Source organism: Larimichthys crocea, chromosome XXII, assembly GCF_000972845.2.
Source record: "Larimichthys crocea isolate SSNF chromosome XXII, L_crocea_2.0, whole genome shotgun sequence".
Lineage (NCBI taxonomy): Eukaryota > Metazoa > Chordata > Actinopteri > Sciaenidae > Larimichthys > Larimichthys crocea.
In genome coordinates this window covers 15074865-15097933 of record NC_040032.1, presented here as the reverse complement: position 1 = coordinate 15097933, position 23069 = coordinate 15074865, and the positions used below count along the sequence as shown (strand labels likewise).

Genomic DNA, 23069 nt, shown 5'->3' with positions numbered 1-23069 from the left:
ATTATCTGCATCATTTTGTGCAAACAACCAGGCTGTAATCTAAAAGTGTTACCGAGAGAGAGAGAGGCTGAGTCATTTTAATAATCCCTGTAGCAATTTGGTTAAAGCTTATTCGATCATTCATAAGTTTTGTCTCACTTTTATGTGTATCTATATAGCTCGACTGGTAAACATTAAACTAATTAGTACAGATGGATTACTTAGAAATATGGATATCTATGTATCTATAAACTACAATGCCATGTGTAGAGTGCAAATGATGCCAAAAAACATTAGTGTATATGTGTTACATGTGCACAATATATAATAAAAACTGTTTTTTTTTCTTTCTGCAAAAAGCAACAATGCTGATAAATTAAAAAAACATCTCTCAGCCATGATAAGTGTGCTTGAGCTTAAACATGCTCAGGGTTTGTAACTTTAACTTATAGTGGTGGATGAAATGTAGGACAATAAAGGCTCCCCTTGCTTTATATTTAATAGTTAGTAGTAGTTTTAGATTCAGTCCAGTAACACGTTGGACAAATAGCTTCTTGTTAGCAGACAGGCCTCAAAACTGAAAGCTAGATTAAATCCTAAACCAGCCAAACTCAATGTGGGGCAGTACTGTAGAAAAGAGTGGTGTGACTTAGTGCGACAGTCCCGTTTAATAAATCAGGTGGAGGTGTGTCTGTCTTGAGAGAGCGAGCAGAAACAGGATACAACACACACACACACAGACACACACACCGTACAGAGCCACTTAGCCGCACACACGTTAAATAACGAGCTAACGATGCTTTCCGTTACAGCCACTCTGAACAAGACCGGCCGTGTGCTCCGGTGTCTGCGGCTGCTACATTCATCTCCCACCGCTAAAATGCCCATTCAGGTAAGATTTTTACACGGGTGTAGCTGACGTTAGCTGTATATGCTACACACGTATGTCTTATGTAAGAGGACGTGAAGACAGTTGACTTAACGGCTGCACATGTTCACGGTTAGCACTCACGGTGCTAACCCGTCGCCATGACAGCCAGCCAGCCGTTAGCCTTGGAATGATTCAAATCTCCAACGTATAAACATTCCATCGGTGCCGCCGCCGCGCGCGACTTCCACCTGCTCGGTTTCGTTAATGAAAGCCTGTCAGCGGTCAGCTGTCGTCCGGTTTCTGCTCTTTAAAACCTGAAAGTAACTCGGAATAACATTATAAACACCCGCTTTACAAAAAAATAAAAAAACACCTGCGTAGTTACCGTTAAAATGTTGCTGCCCCGTTTTAAAACGTGTAAGTTTAACAGAATTAACTTGCACTTGTCTGTAAGCTTACACCTATTTATAGAAAATATCCTCAAGGTCATAACATTAATTAATAACTTTAATGTGTGTTTATTAACGTTTTTTAAAAAGTGTTTTAATATCTGAGTTAATAAGTGCGTCACTTATTAGTGCGTCACTTTCTTACTTTTTTTTTTAGGCATTCAGCCATTTTAACACCTGAGTCTGCACCTGGTGATGTGTCGCCCTCCAGTGGCCTCCAGCCAATCAAATCTAAATCCTGTTCAGATTATCTGCAGCATTTTGTGCAAACAACCAGGCTGTAATCTAAAAGTGTTACTGAGAGAGAGAGAGGCTGAGTCATTTTAATAATCCCTGTAGCAATTAAGTTAAAGCTTATTTGATCATTCATAAATTTTGTCTCTATCTATCTATCTGTCTATCTATCTATGTTGACAGGTAAACATTAGAATACTAGATGGAATACTTAGAAATGTGGATATCTATGTATCTATAAACTACAATGCCATGTGTAGAGTGCAAATGATGCCAAAAAACATTAGTGTATATGTGTTACATGTGCACAATATATAATAAAAACTGTTTTTTTTCTTTCTGCAAAAAGCAACAATGGTGATAGATTAAAAAAACATCTCTCGGCTTATTCTGATGTCCATAATAAAAGTACTGTGCATGCAGAGTTAGCTGCATTTAAAGGTCCAAGTGTGTCTGATTCAGGAGCTTCTGTTTACAGAATATAGCAGAAATATAATATAATGTTCATAACTATGTCTTCAAGATTATCTTTAGAATTAGCCTTTTATATCTACAGTCCTCTTCTACAGTCGTGTCTAGATGGCAACTTTTAGATTTGCGAAACTCTCGTAAGATTTGTTGGTGTTGTTTATGCACATGGGAGAAGTTTGTTCTTGGTGAAACTCACCACTGACTTATTGTTTTAACCCGAACCATCATCTATCTAAAGCTAATTAAGAGTTTTGGTGCCTAAACAACCAAAAAAGAAAATACTAAGTCTAAAAGGAAAAAGCTAACCGGTCTATTGGGTGATAGTCTTGTGTGTGTTTCTGTGTGATGCACTCATCCACTGCACCCACCTCCCTAATTAAAGTTGACTGACTTCCTAAAGTATTTGTCCAACATACCAGTTTTTCCAGACCATTTGTTGCTCCATAAAACAACAAATTGAGTCTTGGTTTTCTCCTTGTACGACCGCAGAACCACTCCAAGCTCATGTTTAACCTCTATGTTTAGTAGCTCAGAACGGACAAATTAAACTAACTCTGGAGTTTTTAGTAGCTCAGAACGGACAAATTAAACTAACTCTGGAGTTTTTTGTGCTTTTTATAGCCACTGTTGTTTCTCCTTCACAGTTAAAATTATTAAACACTGATCCTTCAAGAAGTCCAAAGTATAAAGTAATGCCTTCAGCAAATATTTGCGTCTCTAGTCTATACTGTACAGAGTTCATGTGTGTGCTGTGTTGGTCTGTGCATCAGGAATCAACAGATTGTATGAAGGAAAGTGATTCTTGTTCTTCTACATTGTCTTCTCACCACCTAACAGGTTGGTGAACATCTCCCCGCAGTGGAAGTCCAGGAGGGCGAGCCAGGAAATAAGGTGGCTATGGATCAGCTCTTCAAGGGGAAGAAGGGAGTCCTCTTCGCTGTACCTGGAGCTTTTACTCCTGGTTGCTCCAAGGTATGAGTCCACGCTCTCGTCTCTTGTTTGCTGTGTCTTGCATGCAACAATTTTCTGCATCAGCTGATGTTTTGCTTCTCTTGCTGCTTTCAGACTCACCTCCCGGGCTTTGTGGAGCAGGCTGAGGCGTTGAAGAGTAAAGGCGTTCAGGAGGTCGCTTGCATTTCTGTCAATGACGCGTTTGTCATGGCTGCTTGGGGGAAGGAGCACGGAACAGATGGAAAGGTACCAGAGGATAATAATGTTCAGTCAATCACACATCATATATGTTTAAGAGGTGTGGACTATTCAGTCAGACATTTTGTATGTGTACAGTAAATATGGACTAAACAAAGACAAACTATAATATTTCAGATATTAAGAATATTGAGTTTACTGCTGCTTTCTCCTGCAGGTTCGGATGCTGGCTGATCCCACTGGAGCTTTTGCAAAGGTAAAACATCTGTTATATATTATACGTAAGCTCTGTTTAATGCGACTGCCTGTTCTCATCATCTGTCTTTTTCTTTCCGCCTCTCAGGCAGTCGACTTGTTACTTGACAGTGATCAGATCGTGCAGGTCCTTGGGAACAAGAGATCCAAGAGGTAATGATCCTTTTGTATTTTCATAGCAGATTTTTTTTTCCATCAGTTAAAAAGCATTGTCAGGCTGTGTCAGAAAGTGACTCTGGCCTGTGGTCCACAGACATTTCCTTTGCTCTGTGTTGTTGCAATGCCCATGGTATGCACATGACTTGTCGCCTTTTCATAGATGTGTGATTCATAAGTGTATTGTCTCAATTTGCTGCCCACTATAGAGTTAACTGTTATGTAGGAAGTGGTGAATGAGTAAATGAGGAAGTGATTTCAAACACAGCCGCAGACGTGTAACCTCTGTTTGTCAGTTTTCACTCGATTTAGAGTCAGACACACACCAGATTCATTTAAGCATGTGACGGTTCTTGTGTTACGGGAAATTTTAAAAGAAAAACCCTTGAATAAGGAAGACTGGATTCAAGGTATCAAAGTTTAAGTTGAATTTATTATTCTTGTACAAAAAGGAGTGTTTAACAGTGCAACACACAAAAGGGGTTATAGAGAAAAGGCTCCCTGAGGAGCTCTAACATTTTTTTAAAATGGGCTGTCTTGGACACCTCCCACCTGATACAGATAACATTTTTGGTTTTCCGCTCAGTAATGAGCATTATGATTCATATCCAAATGGTACTCCCCTAGCCTGTCTCTCCTAATCTTGTACTATTGATTTATAATTATCTCACCCTGCCAGCCTCAGTAAATCACAGGCCAAAATAAGGGAAGTGTGCAAGACATGCAAAAGACAAGATACACACACACACACACTCTCTCTCTATATGAGTTAAAACATCTGCACCCCAGTATAATCCTAATTTTTATAACATCTTGAACCTCTTCAGGCAGCGTCTGGTACATTTCATTGCTATAAATCTGTGTGTCCTTCATCCTCTGTTTCAGATACTCTATGTTGGTGGAAGATGGAGTTGTGAAGAAGGTTAACGTGGAGCCTGACGGCACGGGGCTGACCTGCAGCCTGGCTTCCAGTATTCTGTCTGATCTGTAGGGTCATTGCAAACCAAACTGCACAAACGCATATTAACTGTAAAAGTTGCACTAACAAAGCTCTGTACGCACATAGTCGTGCTTCCTCCTTTTCCCAAAGACTTATGCAAATGTCACATGGATGCTAATGTCGTAAACAGCTGGAAACTAAACAATGCGCACAACAATGACATAAAATAGCAATCCAGAGGAACATTCATCATGCTCTGTATACTGGTTTACGTGTGAGTAAATAAAATTCACCCTGAAAGCAATAATCGCTGTTTGCTGCGTGCATTGGCTATAAAAATCTAAATAACCAAAGCAGTCAACGTTTGCCATCTGGAAATGGATTGACGTGAGGGAGACAAGCATATTGTATGAACTACCCTTAAATAAATGCTTAATCCATCCATCAGTGTCACCACATAATGGACTTTACTTCACACATTTACAGCATTTAACTTTAGAGGGCTATGCACTTTAGATAATTGTATTTATCTCACTGAAAGTGATCTACGAGGGACATTTGATAGTTCTGTGGCTAGAAAAGGTATAAAGAGCATGCTCCTAAAAAGTTCTCAATGATACTAACGTTCACACATATTTATGTAATATTGGGGTTTATTATGAGCTTGTGATATCGATATTGAACTTCTTAAAATGGACAATGTGAATGTAAACTGGTACTCTAGTGTATAAAATCAAACTTCTTTCTAATGTAGAAGTATAACTTACCTACTTAGTTAGTTATGTTTATTGCAAGTAACAGATTCGGATTGTTGTTAGTATTCCTGTATTAGCAGAAGAAATGTTAGATTGTTTACACTCTGCACGCGTCCATCAGGGCCGTTTCTTGCCATACGTAGACTATGCGGCTGCATAGGGCCCTGCAGCCACCAGGGGTGTACATGCACTTTATTAGCTGTTATTCATTGTTGCTTTTTTATGTATATTTATGTATTTACTTGCATGTTTACATCTTTGTTAAGCTTTCTTGTTCTTGTTTATAACTCTTTATTTCTGCCTCCCTCAAAAATAGTTCTTGGAACTGTGTGTAACACTGAGAGCAACTTAAAACCGCAATCAAAGTCTTTGTGTGTGTGTGTGTACACATGTTGAAATTGTTGAATAGTTTCAGTGTTTGTGTTCAAAGGGCTGGTCTGTTTATCCTGGGAGTCACAACTCAGGGCAAACTAAAGCTCACGCTGTTACGTAATGACGTAACGACGCAAAAGAGGCGTGCGTATTGCATTTTTGTTCGCCGGTGTCTGCCTGGATAGAAACAGAAACTACAGCGACTCTGCAGCGAAATACGGCGATTTTTTTATCCAGGACCGGACATTAAAAGGTAAGTTAACCCTCTGATCTAATAAACCGTGGCTGTAGTTAAGCTGGTCTGTGAGCAAAAAAGCAGAATGAGACCCCGAACGAGCAGTAAAGTTAGCGCTCTGCAAGTTAATTTGAAGGCGCCTAAATGGCGAGTTGGCGTCCTAACAAACACCAACACAGCTGCTTCTTCTATCTCACTGAGGTGAGGATTATTTCAGGGTCGTGTACGTTTTTAAAAACACTGTACACTCGCAGCCAACAGGCAACGGCGACTCTGTTATAAACGAAGCACAGGTTTAGGTTAGCTCGTTGTGCTAACGCCGTTAGCTCCACAGAATGAATTGCGCGCGCAATTCAACACGGGGGGAGTGTAGCGTGCGGTTGCTAATCACTAGAAATCAAACATAACGTGTGTTTAATTTAGTTTGGCGCGTCCGTGTGTGAAACCACGTCAATACTGAGCAAATATTGACATTTTTTAAATGAATGTACCGTTGGCAGAGCCCGCTCGTTTGCAGCTGTTGTTACGGCAACAGGCCTTAAACACCTGAAGCTAACCGAGGCGCTAACGGTCACCAACGTGTCCGTAACGGTTAAATAACGAGAGTTTGATTTGTCTGTTAATTAAAAATATACTGTACTAAACACCAGCAGAGCTTCTCGCTTCAGTGCATATGAATAAATAGATACTTAATTCACCCTCCCTGAGGGGAATTCCAGCATTATGTAAACATATTAAACCTACATTAAACTTATACATAAGTCTGAATTTAAACATGTGCAGAGAAATTATTGTATTAAACATGTTTTTTAAACAAATAACACATAGAAATAAAAGTTTTAATATAAAACAAGTCTGCACTTAAAACCCACCTGTTTATAACAGCCTTTTCCATCTGATTTAACCACTTTTTAATGTTGTATTCTTGTAATTTGATATACTTGTATTGTTCTTTTTGTTTGTTTCTGTTATTTGCTGTCTACTCTCATTTATTGTAAGGTGTCCTTGTGTGACAGAAAGGCGCCTATGAAATAAAATGTATTATTATTATTTTATTTACTAAGAAATAGAGATATTCAGTTATAGTGGTGTATTGTACAGTATACAGTGCATTTAAGTAACATTCAAAAGACAGTAGTGAATGTGTATTACATGTCCTATACTTGCACTACAGCTCCTTTTTGTTTTAGAAGATACTGTATATATACAGTCAGCCAACTACACCAAGTCAAATACCTTGTGTGTGCAAACCTACTTGGCAAAGAAAAAGAATTTCCCCATTGCGGGATTAATAAAGTATATCTTCTTCTTCCTAAACTTCTAGCACATTAGGTTTGGTATAAAACTGACTATGGTTAAAGTCGTGGATATAAATCTGTAAAGAGCTCATATACGTCCAGCCCTTTGTAGTCCTCCAGTTGTATTGCAGTACTACTGAGCAGTGTTCCTAAATTAGAAGATGATTCATCGGTAGTGTAAGTAAAGATTGCTTTAGAACAAACACGGCAGACCGTCACCGGGAGATGATAAATGGCCGCTGATGTCTGTGGGCTTGTTTGAATCTATAATGCCTTGTCTGGGTGCTCCGTCGTGGATAGAGCTGCATGCTCACTTTCACTTTTCTTATGACTGCAAACAGTTACACTGTCCATGTGGATGAAAATACAATCGACTGAAAGTTGAGTCAAAAGCTTAACTCTGTAGTTTCACACAAAATTATTTTAAATGATTAGGGAAGGGTTACATTCCCTCTGTAGCATGAATTTTATTGAATTTTAACGTCCTTTTCGTCTTTTTGTGTTACAGTTCAGTAGCTGGTCTTCTGTGATCTGCCCACAAAAGCAGCCATGTCGTCGACATCCCAAAAACACAGAGATTTTGTGGCCGAGCCCATGGGGGAGAAAGCGGTGATGGCTCTCGCCGGCATCGGAGAGGTCCTTGGCAAAAGACTGGAGGAGAAAGGTTTTGACAAGGTGATTTGACTTCTTCACGTTATTTTAAATATTCATAGGTTTTTATGTAATATTCATGTAAAACAAGTAGCAGAAAAAAAATCAGGGTGTAAGAGCGGCTGATGTTAATAGTTAAAGCAGGTCGTCAAACTGGTTCAAGTGCGGATGAATAAAGCATGACTTGATTAACAGGTTATTTATCATTCATTCCTTTCCTTAGAGCAGTGTTTCTCAATCCTGGTCCTCGGGGGCCGCTGCCCTGCATGTTTTAGATGTTTCCTGCTCCACCACACCTGATTCAAATGAGTGGCTCGTTATCAGGCCACTGCAGAGCTTGATGACGAGCTGATCATGTGAATCAGGTGTGGTGGAGCAGGAAACATCTAAAACATGCAGGGCAGCGGCCCCCGAGGACCAGGATTGAGAAACACTGCCTTAGAGAGTTCACAGGAAACACTGATTAATCTTCCAGCAACAATGCAACAAACGATAAAGCTTGCATTAGATTCTATAATGTGATCGGAAAAATCCTCTAGTTTATTTAATTTTTCCTCTTTATCCAGTAGGCCAACCTAAAATCTGTCTGTCGTTTTGATGTATGTGTGTGTAAAATGTCTAAACTAAACCTTTTCCACCTCAGTGCTGCAAAGAAATACTCACTGTTGTAGCCGTTGAACACACACGTCTGCCTTAAATTCACTTTTTTTATTTTGTGTGTGTGTGTGTGTGTGTGTTCATCTCTCTCTCCACAGGCGTACGTCGTCCTCGGGCAGTTTCTAGTGCTAAAGAAAGACGAGGAGCTTTTCCGGGACTGGCTAAAGGACACTTGCGGGGCAAATTCCAAACAACAAGGTGACTGCTATGGCTGTCTTAAAGAATGGTGCGACGCCTTCCTATAAAGCGTTCTGTCACTGTTTTCTACTCCTGGAGTCCAAATTGTACATTACCTCTTCAATTCAGCTACATCCACGCGAACTGACACTGTACACACAAAATGAGGTTTATTGAAGTCAACCTGTTTTTAAATTATACTCAAAGCTGGTGATAGGTTTTCTGAATTTTAAAATGAAATGGTTCATCCGTTGTTTGTTCATGTACTACAGATATTTTTAAACTAAACACTGCTAGTTTATTCAATGTGCCACCTTCACAAACATTTTGATTTAAAGAACTGTGTAATGTGATAACCTACAAGTACAATCTGGACTAACATCTGTATCCACCCTTAACTCTCGGGCTTCTTTGTCCTATTTGCCGTTTTCTTTTAAAAAGCCATTGGAAAGTCGATGTAAGCTGTATTTTTTTAAAAGAGCACATCATATCAGAGTTTTAGTATCATGTACTGTCCACATGCACTGTCTAAAATAATTCCTTCGAGATGTTGCTTGTCTAAAATGTTGCAGAGGATGTGACAGATTTATATGAAACAAAAACCTAAAACCTCAAAACTGAACTGATGTGACACCGGCGACCTGAAGATGGAAATGTATATAAATAAAGATGCTGATGCCACAAAACCCAAACACTGTCAAAGATGTGTCAGTCTATTGCTGATGAGCAGGCTGCAGCCTTAAAATAAAAACACCCGTGCGTCTACTAGATTCATGTTTGTGAGCTTAAACAAAGTTTTGTACGCGCTGGCGGTCGAGGCAAATGAGCTGCAGGAAATGGAACATATTCAAATTGATGCAGCTTGTTCTAAATAGAAACAACGATGGAGTATATAGTCAGCACCGTATTTGATATATGATTGAATGTATTTGAAGCTTCAATAGAAGTTGATTTGTTTCTCATTCTGCATATTAAAAATCCCCAAAAAGAGTCAAAGCCCATCCTCTAACCCGGAGAAGGTAAATCACTGATCTAAGTTTCCAGTGGCTTTAAATGGAGATGGTATTATTGTGTGTTTTGGCCAGTTTTAGGTCATATTTTCTTCATAAACTGAGCTTGACGTTCTCATTCGCTGTCTTTCTAAACATGAGATGCCTTAATGCATGTTAGTTTAAACCTTTTATTCACTCAGATGAACTCTAAGCTCTGCAGTAGTGCATGTCCAGGCTGTAATCTTCCACACATCACCAGCTGTTTTGAAGATGTAACCATTGTGTAGCAGCTTTTTATTATAATTTTTTTTGTTAAAACACTGGCTGACGTGTTTGCATATGACTGTGAAAACTCTTCAGTTTTTATATCACTGTTATTATAAAATAAAAATAAAATACAAGGGCACAGTTATGAGATTTGGACATGCGTGTTTGTTTTTTAAAGTAAATCACAAACGAGAGAAAACGTTTGATAACAGGAGGTTTTTATTTCAATGCCTGATATTCCATGGTTACTTTTCTTTTTTGTTTGTTTGCCAGCGCTCCAAATTTGAACATTTGAAAGATATTTTTGGATCCAGAGCAGGGGGGTTCCCAAAAGTTTGATCATGTCAGAAGTTGCCGTGGAGCTCGTGATGATGTGCTCATGTCTTTTTGTGGATATGACTTAAGAAACTAAAACCGCTGCCTGTATTGTAGATGTCGAAATAACCACGGAGGAAGCGAAACCTTTTTAATTGAGTAGGAATTTCTTACTTCACATGAACGAGTCGAGACGTCGGGCTGAATTTTTCTGGACCCCTCTGCTCTGAAGAACCTCTCGATTGGTTTAAAAGCATATTATGTAACTGCTTATCGCCTTTTTAAATAGAAAACTGTTCATGTGACAGACTCCTAATAACCGAATAGTTGATTTAATGGCTTACGTTATATATTAAATATCCTTAAACCCTGGAATGTTTCTTTTTTTTTTTGGGTCTGTGTGCTATTGAACTATAAAATCTCGATTCGACGGCGGTCAAATGCTCAGAGTTGTTGCTTTAAGTTTCACAGTAGCACCTATGCACACACACGTATCCACATCCACACGACAGCAACAGTATAGAAATGAGCAAAAAAAATGCTTAATAAAACCTTTTTTTAAAATAAATTTCTATGATTATAATCCACTCATAAACAGCTGTAGTCCTCTGTAGATACAAGTAACCGCCAAAAACGGGGAAACATCCAAGACGATGCAGCTCTAAAGGGCGGAGAGGAGTGTTGTCACCTCTGTCTACAGCTAGTCACCAAATGGAGATTTCAAGTATGACCTAACACAGGCTCGACGTCATCCTCGGTTGCCAGATTTTGAAATGTATGGACGATTTAAAAGAGGAGAACCGACCCTGAAGCAGCACCATAATCCACAGACGTAATGTTGGTATGTAGCCGCCCATTTAAACGCTGATAAATGCTGCATGAATCATATCATAGGGCCTGTTAAGACACTTAATGCTGATTGTTTTCCTTTTTTTTTTTGGCAGTTACCTGTAAACATATATGAGCATGAAATGTCTGTTTTCAACCAGATGATAGCAAAATTCTCCTATTTCTAACGATAATCGACTCTTTATTGATTGAATGTTTATGTTTAGTTTTTAGATTCCTATGTTTGTTCTTCCCCTCTAACACCGAGACAGACGTTAGCAGTTAAAGAATTTAGTTCAGTTGATTATGTACTGTACATCGGCAGCTTTTATGCAAGGTTACTATAGTACATTGATGTCTTATTTAGATTGGTAGTACATGTACACACTGTACATACATGTACATACTGTACAGTTGTACTTTTTTTTTTCTCAAATCACAACAATCCCTGATTGGTCTCAAAGCAGAGCGCAGAAGAATTTCTTCTCCCTGAAAGGGTTCTCTGAGGTGGGCACAGGGGTGATCAGGGGGTCGTCGCAGGAGTGTGCGTCGCAGTACGCCATCAGGTCGGCGGCTGCCTTTGATACCTGGACCACAAATAAGACACAAATCAGACTCTGGTGCATTTAAACACAGCAACAAATTCTTCATCAGGAAGCCAACAGTCTTCACCCTAATGAGGTGTTTTTACACATTGGACACCCTCGTCTTGGTTGTATTTGTGTTCTTAAAGCTATCTAGGACATTATTTTTGTCCTAGAGGCTACAGGTACAAACACTAACGGTGTCAAACAGATCTGTCTGAATGAGCCTCATTAGGACTACTTGCATATTGTCTTACAGCTCTGGTGATGATAGATATTATTTCCTTCTTCTGGAACTCTTGAGTGCCCGAGATGACCTTTTTCCCAGCATGTTTTTGGCACCAAATTGCTCAAAGAAATGTATTCAATTCTTTGTTTCTGTAAATCATTGGACCTCTCACCTGATTGCTGTACACTGTCTTTAGTTTGAACACTTAAACTCTAAACAATATCGCTCAAAACATACAGTTAAAATCAAGAAATGTTTCTCTATCAAACACAATGTTGAATGTGGTTGGAGATGTGGTTTACTACTATAAATAATACCAGCTGGGTAAGCGGATGAAACGTATAGATTCACTTGAAGTTTGCGGTTTCAAAAGGTATCATGAGACAGCAGCGATACACCACGAGCACAAAAATAGACAACGATGGACAGAAGAAATACAGAATCGATAACAGTAGAAAAGTGAATGAGCGGGAATCGGTGCATAATTATGCGTAGTTAAATGTGGATTTCTCTCTAATAATGATTTTAAAAGGCTCACATTTATCATCAAAGGTGGAACTATAATCAGGCCAAACTACTTCTGATGTCTCTTGCTCTCGTTAGACTTTGCCAGAGGTGACAGCAGCTAAAAATTCTCTGTAAAACATTATGTTATGAGCGTTTGTCCCCTAATTCTTTACACTTAATGTACAAGGTGCCTCTGCAAGGTGTTTCTGTGACACCATTAGGAACATGACAGAAGCCCAACACCATTTGGAAACTCTCCAATGGGATGCATTGACTTAAAGTGTATCTGAGAAGGTCACAGGCGCTGCTCTTCGTCTGCAAACCGACGTGGATGATGGAAGTTTGTCAATGCCGTCATTTTAACTTTGATTTGAGGCTTTGGACGTCTATAAAAGATGATCAACTCCTGCCTTTTTTTGTGCAGAAGCATCAATCATTTAGATTTATGGAGGTGCTACTGCAACATCACTTCCATCCCCCTCTTTTGTATCCAACATGCTCATCATACCATCACGATTCATGTCCAAATCTGAGGTGTTGCAGATTGTCTTACCTTTATCCTGCAGAAACTAGCCTCTATCTTCAGCTGCTCTACGAGCTTCCTGGCTTGGCCGACACTCATTGTGCTGTTCACTGGGGTGTCTCCTTTCATCCTAGCCACAAACACAGCAAAACATTTAAGCTTCATGGATGTAAAATTTATCCTGTACTTTTGTTTTACGATGCTTGACTTTGATTTCTAGGTTTTCTATTCACAATAATAGCAAAATTAAGCTTTTTAATACCGTGGTAAATCAAATATATGTGTGAAGTAAGACAAATACGATATGTAGCACTATATATGCTGAGAAAATATAGTATTTTATTGCTTATTTTTAGATTTTGGCTGCAAAGCAAGCATGAAACCAGTCAATCTGGAGCATTTATATCCATTGAATATTGTGTCATAGCTTTGGCAACAGCTGCTACATTATGTCATCTCATATGGCAACAAAAGCATATATGTTTTTTTTTTTTAATCAAATGCTAAACTGGGGCCGAATTGGTCAGATTTATTCACCATGGCCTGACAGATTCTCCCACTGAGAGCTGATGAAATGGAATAAACGCTGCAGCCACACGTATATTTATGAAATAATGAATAAATATGCATAAGACTGAGAAGAAAATGTGTCACAGAGGGTGGAAAAACAAGTGAAATGGAAAAAACGGAGCAGCAAAGGAGCGAATCTGTTTGAACCATTCTGGACCTTTCCCCATTGTCTCCCTCCATCCTCCCCCCTTTTCTCCTTACCCGTATTATATTGCTCTTCAGGTGAAATCTTCCCCCCTCTTCTCTCCTTTTTCTGCCTCTCTGTGTCCCTCTGTAAAGCTTATGTTTGGTGATGATGGTGGTAGTGGTGGTGGTGGTGGTGGTGTAGCCGGACCCCACCCCTCACAGACAACAGCCTGGATGGTACCCTGCTCTGTACAGTCCAGCGCACTGCAATTCTGCCACAGTGAGCACTAGATTTGTGGTGGATGGATAGGATCACCATCCCCCCCTCGCCAGTGAGTGGTACCTGCCAGATGGAAGGAGGGGGGAGGACTCTGGTGAAGGTTTTCTTATGAGGGGGGTTGGATCGTACCATATCTGTGCCTGGGGAAACTGGGGCCAGCTGGAATCTCACTGGTTTCAGCCTCTGACATGGAGCATGATGTGACTATATGTGGATTTTGAGTGCCAAAAAGATGACATATATCCTGGGATGTGAGCTCCAGATGACTGAATCACCACTGTGCCTTTTTGTGATGCCCACCCTCTCTCCTCTGTTGCTATGGGGACCGCTGCAGTCTAGTGTAGTGGTTTACATCACAGTTTTTAAATTGCTTGTATTTAAACAGGCTCTCTCTCTCTGTGTGAGCTACAGATTAAAATATTAATAATAATAATACGGAATAATTAAGAATAAAACATGAAATGTGTGTGAAAGAAGGGTACACGCGCTCTTGTTGCCGTTACTTCAGAGATCAGAGAGCCTGTGGAGGGGAGAGCTACGTTAAGATGCTAACGCGGTTTCAATAAATATCAACGCCTTGTGTGTATGTAACTATTAAATAGATATTATTACATAAGATAACATGTCGGTAAATCTTCTACGTCGCGGTAAAACACGAGCAGACGAGCTGGAAACCGCTAACTGACGTTTTAGGAACCAACTGCCCGACGCCATCTTTGCTAAGCTACTGTTCCCTACGCTTTAATGGCGCCACGACGACGTCACTAGGTGACGTCTCTCTTCCGGCGGTGACGTATCTTCTACTTTTACGATCTCTGGTAACGTTCTTGCTTAGTTTGTCCTTCGTGCTTGCCGTCGTTTATGAGCAAAACCCGAATAATTAAATGTTTATACACTCAAAGCATTTTTTTTATTTTTCTTTAAATACCAAAAAGAGTTTACTACAATAATGATGAAGTGTTTGGTGACTCCAATAAACAAATCAGAATCAGAAACACTTTATTAATCCCCACAGGGAATTTGTTTTTGTTACAGCAGCTCCCAAACAGTACGTTTGATAGTAATAATACAAAAAAAAACATTTGATTGGATAGTAAAATCCCAAGAAAAAAAAAACACTATACACTTATAAGATATCCATTTTAACACTATATACACAGGTATAAATAACAGTTAAATAAAGACTAGTAACAGTAAAATAAAAGCCAAGTAACAATGAACTATGCAGTATGTAAATCTAAAACCTTATACAAGAATTTAGTGCAGTATGCATGTGTAGAAGATTGCACTTGTGAATTGCACAAGCAGGTTCGATGGCTAGTCTGTTATTTTGAGGGAGGAGTTGTAGAGACTGATGCTCACAGGTAGGAAAGACTTCTTGTGTCTCTCTGTGGAGCATCTTGGTGCCAGCAGTCTCTGACTGAAGGTGCTCCTGAGTCTGTCCAGCACCTCATGGAGTGGGGTGGGAGTCATAGTCTAAGATAGCCTGCACCTTAGACAGCATCCTCCTTTCTAACACCACAGTCAGTGAGTCCATCTGCACCCCCACAACATCACTGGCCTTACAAACAAGTCTGTTAATCCTGTTGGCTTCTGCTACAATAACTCCTCCAAAAGGTTTTAATGTTTCATTTTCTGTTGACACTGTCAGAGAGGTATTATTTAACTATATGGTTGATATGTTACTGGATGTAGTTTACAGTAGTGTTAAACTGGACTGCATTATATTTATAGGTTTCTATTGATTGAAGTGTTTATTTCGAATATGCAAAACAAAAATAAAAGTAAGGCAAAACATTTAAACATAGAAATACATATTCGAAAAGGAGTGAGAAGAAGAATAACTTATAAACTCCCACCCCTTCTCTTTAAATAATGAATGACAATACTACAAGCTTCCTTGCAACTTGTTTAGATATACCTGATACTTATAGATAAATCAAATATATTCCTGACTTGTATTTCAAAAAACAAAAAATCTACATATACACACATAAACCCCTCAGAGTTTCTAATATTTACTTACATGAGAGGGCCACAATATTTTAGAAGCACCTCTCAATATAATACACTCCTGTACAACAACAGCACACACTAAGAGCTCAATAATAAACATAATAGTTAAATAAATACCTTTATGGAAGTGTCAAGAAAAAACGAAACATTATAAGCCCAACTAAAGTTATTATAAAGTTACTATTGGTTGTAGGTTATAGGTTGTAGTTTACAGTAGTATTAACTGGGCTGCATTATATTCAAAAATGTTTCTAATATTATCACTCTCATGTATGTAAATAGGCTATATAGGGTCACATTTGACATTTGAAGGCAGAATAAGACAATTGTGCAATGGTGCAGTGTGCAAAGGATGCTGAAATAAATCTGATTTATGTAGCAGGTTGTTTTACGTACATGATATACGTGTATGTGACAGTGTGTACAGCATGCATAGATTATTTATGAGTGATGATATTTACATCTTTAGAAAAACTGAATTTAAATAATTTAAACTGAAATTACTAACTTTTTATCAATGATTATGTCTTGGTGGTTTGACCAGATCTATTGATCTTGGTTCAAGGATGTCCTACTGAGAGACTATTTACTTTCATAATAATATATATTTTAAAGATTTAAAGATTAAATTACAAGTCTTAAATATAGAATCTGTGACAGCACAACATGTATAGATAATGTTTACATGTTTAAAGAACAAAAACTGAATTTAAACAATGAGAAATAAATTATTTCCAGGTACAGTGGATGTTTGAGACATTGCACTGGGATTGTTCTTGACATTGTTACGATACTCGCCGTGTCTCGCCATGTGTCCACATATTTAATCTCAACATTTTGCTTTTTGTTGTGTTGAAATGGCTGATTTCAGTCTTAATCACCCCTGTCGGGGATTTTCACAGTGAGCAGCAGTTTGTTTGGATTTATAAGGTGCGGCTGCAGCAGTTTAAGGACTCCATCTGCTGGATGATGCTGGCACGTCTGACTGCATCACTGATCTGGGAAAACTACAGTAGCAACAAGCCGACTCCTAATGAACCAGCCAGGAGGTATGTGAGCTGCCAGCTTCTTTGGAGCTAAATAGTAAAAATAGAGGAAAAGCACGAGTGTCTCTGTTCCAGTTATGTCTTAAAAAATGTGTCGCAGTGAGCCAGCATACACCAAGGCCCTTAAATGTGTAATTAATCATATAAATATAATTTTATCCAGTACATTTGGGCCTTTCTTGATATGTTATGTCAAATAATTCTGATAAAACAAATGAACAGGCAGAAGTACTACAGGAAACAGAAATAAAATGAACCACAAACCTCATATGTTTGATTTAATACCTTAATAATGATGCTATCACAACATGAATGATCATATTATGTTTATATTTATTCATTTCACTTTGCTAGAACAGTCAGATAAGTTCAGCTTTACACTTTATGATTAGGAATAAATGTATTTTAACACATTATCATGTAGCTATAAGCTGATATAAAGTATATTTCTCATTAACTATAACTCCTAATGAAAAAAGTGTATATTTGAAAAATGCCTAATAACTCAACACAACAGAGCTGTAATCATGTATAATAACATGTCAATAGAGTTGTAAACAAAAACAAAATGAAAAGCTAAATCTTACGTTTCTAAAAATTGATTCAATACATTAATTCAACTATTTTGAATGCTACACTGCGTTATTAAGCATTCCTCTCCTATTAATGTATCATTTGTGTATGCATTGAAGAAAGAATTATAGTTATTGACAAATAGATTAATAGATTAAATTAAAAACATCTTTATTGTGTCATAAACCAACTTCTGTATCTCTGTTTCTAAATGGGATAAGAGCACACTAAATAATTATAATTTCTCCCAGGATGTTTTTTTTAATATCACAAACTCATCTACAGTTTTAACCCACATTTTAATTTAGGACAGACTTGGCAACATTGCGTGTAATTATTTTTTTGTCCTGGCACAAACTCTGAAAAACAGTGACAGCAGGTACAAACCAGTACATGACTGGAAGGGCCGTATCTAAAACGCTCACCAGATGGTCCTCGAGAGTTCCTGTTTCATCTCTGCAGGTTGTACTCTGTTGTAATTAGAGCGGGTGCATGCCACCCGGAAGATAAGTCACTTAATTATACGCTTCAATAACGATAATAACGTCACGGTTAGTCACATGATAAAAAGACTCACACATGAGCTGTGAGAAAAAAAGATGATAAAAATGTTTATTTTTTAAGCAAAGAACATAGTTTGTATGTTTAATTATCTACCATGCTATAAATATGACAATTAATTAACTTTTAATACATCTATTTTTACTTAATTAACAATCCTTAATTAAGCTGAAGTTAATTACTGTTGTGCCACACAGGAGCCTTCAAGTCTGGAGACCTCAAAGCAGAGAAGCAGCCTGAGATTTTTTTTACTTGATTCAAAATACAGTTGAAGTTTCAGTCTGTGATGCATTTTAGTGACAAGAAAGTTTGATTTTTAAAGTTACCTTTAGTCAGTTTATCAAACTGCTCTTTCTAATAAAACCTGGTCGACACATTGTTGATGTTTTTATTTGAATCCATGCAGCAGATAATGCAGTTGTCCGCCTCGAGGTTGAAGTCAATAAATGTTGAAACAAAGATGATAAATGATTTTCATTTCCACCCATTTGGGGCTTTCGACTTTATGATTTAACACGACGACGTGTTGGCTACAGAATGAGTCAGTCTCCATAAGCCACCATGAATTTTTATATAGAACTCACCTGTTCAAATTATATAAACAGAATTAAGAGGCTTTGATTGACAGGTGGGTGCCATTACAGGTGGCTTGTTTGAGCAACCACAGCCATGAAGGCAGGACTGCTGAGATGTGGCGGCAACCAAAGCCACCACACTTCACAACAGCTCTTCAGAAACCTGTGGGTGACATCATGGATGCGACATCCATGGTTTGTACTGTCTATGTGTGGGATTAATCCAAAAAGTCTATCTTATCTTATCTGTACAGTACAGTACAGTCAGTACAGTACTTTGTGTTATTGCCAGGCAGACAGTAAATTTGTGTTAACCTCTCTCACTGATTGATCTGCCCTCCGGGCGCTCACACACAGCTGTGGATCCTGAAACCAGCTCTTATGTAAAGATGAACAAAGCAGATCTGGGCGGGGGGTGACCATCTGAATCATCAATTGCAATTGGCCGTTTGTATCGACGGTAACGTAACTGCTCAATACTTTCCAAATAGACACTCCCGACTTCATTCACAGAGTGCTGGTGGTCGGCTGGCCAGTGAGAGAGTGAGTGTGATCGCAGCAAATTAAAACAACAGATACAGATAAAACAACAGATCTTTTTAATTAAAAGAGCCAGTTCCAGTGTGTTAACTAGAAATTAACATGAAGAACAACTTCAATAACAACAATCCAGCCATCAGGTTTTTGTACTGCACACTTGAGGATGCTATTCGGGTAACATATTTCATCTATAACCAACAAAAGAGAAAGACAAGACAGCAATTAAATCACTTGATGGGAAATCTTCAAGTCATGTCACCAACACAGGAACCAGATCTGTCAGAGCTGCTGCTGCTAATCAAATAAAAAAATGGAAGAGAAAATGAGTTTGTCACTCACGCAGAGCAGCCACTGTCTAGAGAAAGATTTCAGACCTCTTTATGCAGAGTCTGACATCATGCCAACAAAGTAAAGTCACATCTAAAGCAATGATTAATCTCCACACACGGGGTAGACGCTGCTGTCTGAACCTTTCGTGCTAGTAACTTTCGAAACTTTAAACTTCATGTGAATATTTGAGATAATAATCTTGACACTGGCTGACTTTGCTAGCTACGAGTTCTTTGAAGCGTATTTCAAACAGAACTCCACTTGACTTTTTGCATATTATTTTGTGCTACAAGATGATTTATACTGTAGATGCTTTTAAGTTTTTTTATTTTTTATTTTTTTGGCCTTTTAAAGTCTGAGATCTACACAAGATTCTCAAAGTTTAAATAAGCACCGAAAGCCCATGTACACTAAGAATATATTTTATATAAAGAGGCAAATTAAATCAGGTCCAAACATATTCTAAAAACAGCTTTAACTTCAGGCACCCTAACTGCAAACTATATGAAATGCCCCTACTTTATCGTTCGCTAGTCTACGAATGTGTGTTTAAATAACTTTGTCTGCAGTACTGACATTGTAATCGGTATTATTGTCATTCATTGTTAATTTTGTCTATCAATTCTACTGTAAAAGTACTTGACGTCACATCATAACATGAGATCAGTTACATATACTGTATATAGGCGATACTGAATTTAAATACTTTTCTCCACTCGCACTAGAGACTCCTGGCAGATTGTTGCTTACTGTTACTGCAGTTTTATTGTATATAGAGCTGAAATCAACTGAAATTTTGCAACTGAATCACATGTAAGATGTGAATGTGCGTTTAAATGTGCAAATTTGTATCACAATGATGTTAAAATCACGTTTTTGAGAAGTACAGGGATGCTTTGAGCCAAACATTTGTGAATTTGAGAAGTACAGGGATGCTTTGAGCCAAACATTTGTGAATTCGTACTGAACACAAAGTAGAGCTGAGGCTCTTGTTGTCATTATTTTTGCAGGTAGTTGGTCATGAATCAACAAAAAGGATGAACAGAAATTTAGACCTGCAGATCCTCTGGGACCATGAATGTCTGAACCAAATTTTAATGGTAACCAAAATTTATGGCGACCCATCCAATGCCAACCTTACAGTGTTGCTACAGGCTAAAGACTGCATATCATCATCAAAGTTAGTAGGATACATCATCTGGGAACCATGAACGTGTGTGCAATGTCATGAATCCATCCAATATTAGTTGAGATATTTCAGTCAGGATGTGGTCTAACCTACCGGCCAACATTGACATGCCTCGAGCCTCGTGCCTTATTTTAAAATCTGTGTTTAATTATGTGTTTAATTATGTCATGGATGTGTTTGATTTAACCCAAATTATGGATTAAAAGTTGAGGTAAATCTCGATATGCTGCACGTGTCAACACAACATATTTGTATCACAATAACATGTGATACAAATATGCATCTTGTTAAAGGATTATTGATATAACAGCTGTTTTTAAGTAGTTTTTAAGTCTAGATTGGTGTCATATGTTTGGACGTTTTTTTTCTCACATACTGTAACTTAAGTCATGCATGAAACCATATCTGCAGAAGTTAACACAGTAAAAGCGTCACAGTTTTATTGAACCACAGCGAACGATGAGATCAGCCTTTAGAAATATTTTACTGCTACATGTTACTGTCTCTTTTGTCTTTCTATCATGCTCGTAGAGGAAGACCAACAGGTATAGATCCTACAGTTGTGCACACAGTCACTCTGAGATTAATGCACTGCACAGCGGCAGCCCGATGAAGCCTGGATTGAATTGGAACAATGTAAGCAAGGGAAGGGGGCTTTGTATTCAAGCCCAGTCACCTTTAGCGATATTCACCACTTTGCATCGGCTAAAATGTGACTTACAAAAGAAAGGTCTTTGTGATATAGCAGCATTGTATTAGTCACAGTGCATGAAGGTAAAAACATTGTCTAAATACAAGGACCAGTTACTACAATATGAAAATATTACATTTGCTTAAGAGAAACAATCCATTATGAAAAGGAAGAGGGCGACAGAAGAGCATCACAGGTTAGATAACATGAGTTTTTTGGGTCTCTGGAGGAGGAGGAGGCGGGACAACAAGGTGAAACAGCACAGCATTACTATGATAGTCATACCTGAAGAGTTCTTACCCCCGTCAGGAAGGAAGGAGGTGATCTGCTTTTTTTTTTCTTCTTCTTCAATAATTGCATCATCATCATTGCTAAATGATTGAATCAATGTCCTTAAATTCAATATTTGGTACAAGGGAATAACACAAATGAGCAATAAAATACAAATAATTAAATTCCCACAAATAAGCAATGCACGGATATACAAAGTTATCATACATACAGTCACAACTTTCCTCTTTTCAACAGAAGATCTGTACACTCACAGAGACACCGGCCCTCCAGTTTATATGAATCAAAAGTTTCACTTTCCTTTGACGTGTCTCTGAGGTGACAACTGCACAGCAAGTCCATACAGCGTGGAATTAAAGAAAACTGCTTCAACAGCCACTTTGCATATAAAGTCAATATAAAAATCAAGGAGCAATAGCAACAGGCCCTCTTCAATTTCAGGTTAATACTGCACCTACTGTGAGCAGAGCTGAGCTTGGAGAGACGAGAGGAGTGTGAACAGCATGTCTGGTGGAGGTCTCTCCAGCTGAATGAACAAGGCCAGATCAAACACTAATACAGGTATGTTGACCCACGTTTACTGAGGTCTGATAACTGTAATACTGCAACACAAAACACGGCTATAAATCCTTATTGTCACTGCGGAAGATTGGAAGATGTCATTCTGCCCTGACGGCCTTTCATAGAAAAGAAAGAGTCATGTAAAAATCTGTAAATACACACTTACAGTACATGTGCATACATAACAAGATGAAGAACTGTAGAAAAATATATAGCCTATATCAAAGTCACTTAGCCAGAAAATAAACCCGACAAGCTGAATGATTTTACAAAGTCATACTGATAATGACAACAGCCGGAGGACCAAACTACACAAGGCTAAACCGAAGGCATTCTGGTTGTAGAAACTTGTAACAGAATCACAGGTTAAAATCTGGAAAAGGGGGCGACTGGAGTTTGGTTAAAATATAACGAGAATTAAAAAGAAACAGCAACCAAGCTTGGAAGTTTATATTCAGTCACATCTTCTTCTGATTTGTTTGGATTTTGTCAGACACAAGCTTTAACCTAATGTGTGTCAAATGATCTTTAATCAATAAGAGATGTGTGCCAAATCCCCGGGCTATCAGAGTGCCTGGATATCCCTGTCAGACAAACAAATAAAACAATAAGACTCTTGCATAAAGGAATATTTGACACAGTTGATGCTTATATCATAAATTACTTTAGAAAATGTGCAAAATAATTCTCATCATTAGCTAACAGATTAGAAAACTTCTCTAATCCTTCCATGAAAGTTAATTTACTGATATAATACTGAGTCTTAACAGGGTGCTTTGAAAAGCCTGCAAGTGAAATAAACTAAAAATAAACATGCTGTTTATAG

At 38.3% G+C, this 23069-nt stretch overlaps 3 protein-coding genes across 3 annotated transcripts; 2 read left to right on the top strand and 1 right to left on the bottom strand.

The window, feature by feature from the left end:
- The first annotated feature begins 688 nt into the window (after positions 1-688).
- Positions 689-4812, top strand: prdx5 (peroxiredoxin 5). Its single transcript, XM_010740153.3, has 6 exons — positions 689-871; positions 2842-2976; positions 3070-3201; positions 3371-3409; positions 3497-3561; positions 4450-4812. The coding sequence occupies exons 1-6, from the start codon at positions 776-778 to the stop codon at positions 4553-4555; spliced, it is 573 nt and encodes a 190-aa protein (XP_010738455.1). The 5' UTR covers positions 689-775; the 3' UTR covers positions 4556-4812.
- A 932-nt stretch (positions 4813-5744) lies between these two features.
- banf1 (barrier to autointegration nuclear assembly factor 1) lies at positions 5745-9417 on the top strand. The gene is made up of 3 exons (XM_010740154.3): positions 5745-5884; positions 7673-7839; positions 8571-9417. Exons 2-3 carry the CDS (start codon positions 7714-7716, stop codon positions 8715-8717), a joined length of 273 nt encoding a protein of 90 aa, XP_010738456.1. The 5' UTR covers positions 5745-5884; positions 7673-7713; the 3' UTR covers positions 8718-9417.
- Positions 9418-10607: 1190 nt separating this feature from the next.
- On the bottom strand, positions 10608-13963 carry gng3 (guanine nucleotide binding protein (G protein), gamma 3). Its single transcript, XM_010740155.3, has 3 exons — positions 13666-13963; positions 12925-13024; positions 10608-11638 (listed from the first exon to the last, which is right to left on the bottom strand). The coding sequence occupies exons 2-3, from the start codon at positions 13021-13023 to the stop codon at positions 11510-11512; spliced, it is 228 nt and encodes a 75-aa protein (XP_010738457.1). The 5' UTR covers position 13024; positions 13666-13963; the 3' UTR covers positions 10608-11509.
- Between the last annotated feature and the right edge of the window lie 9106 nt (positions 13964-23069).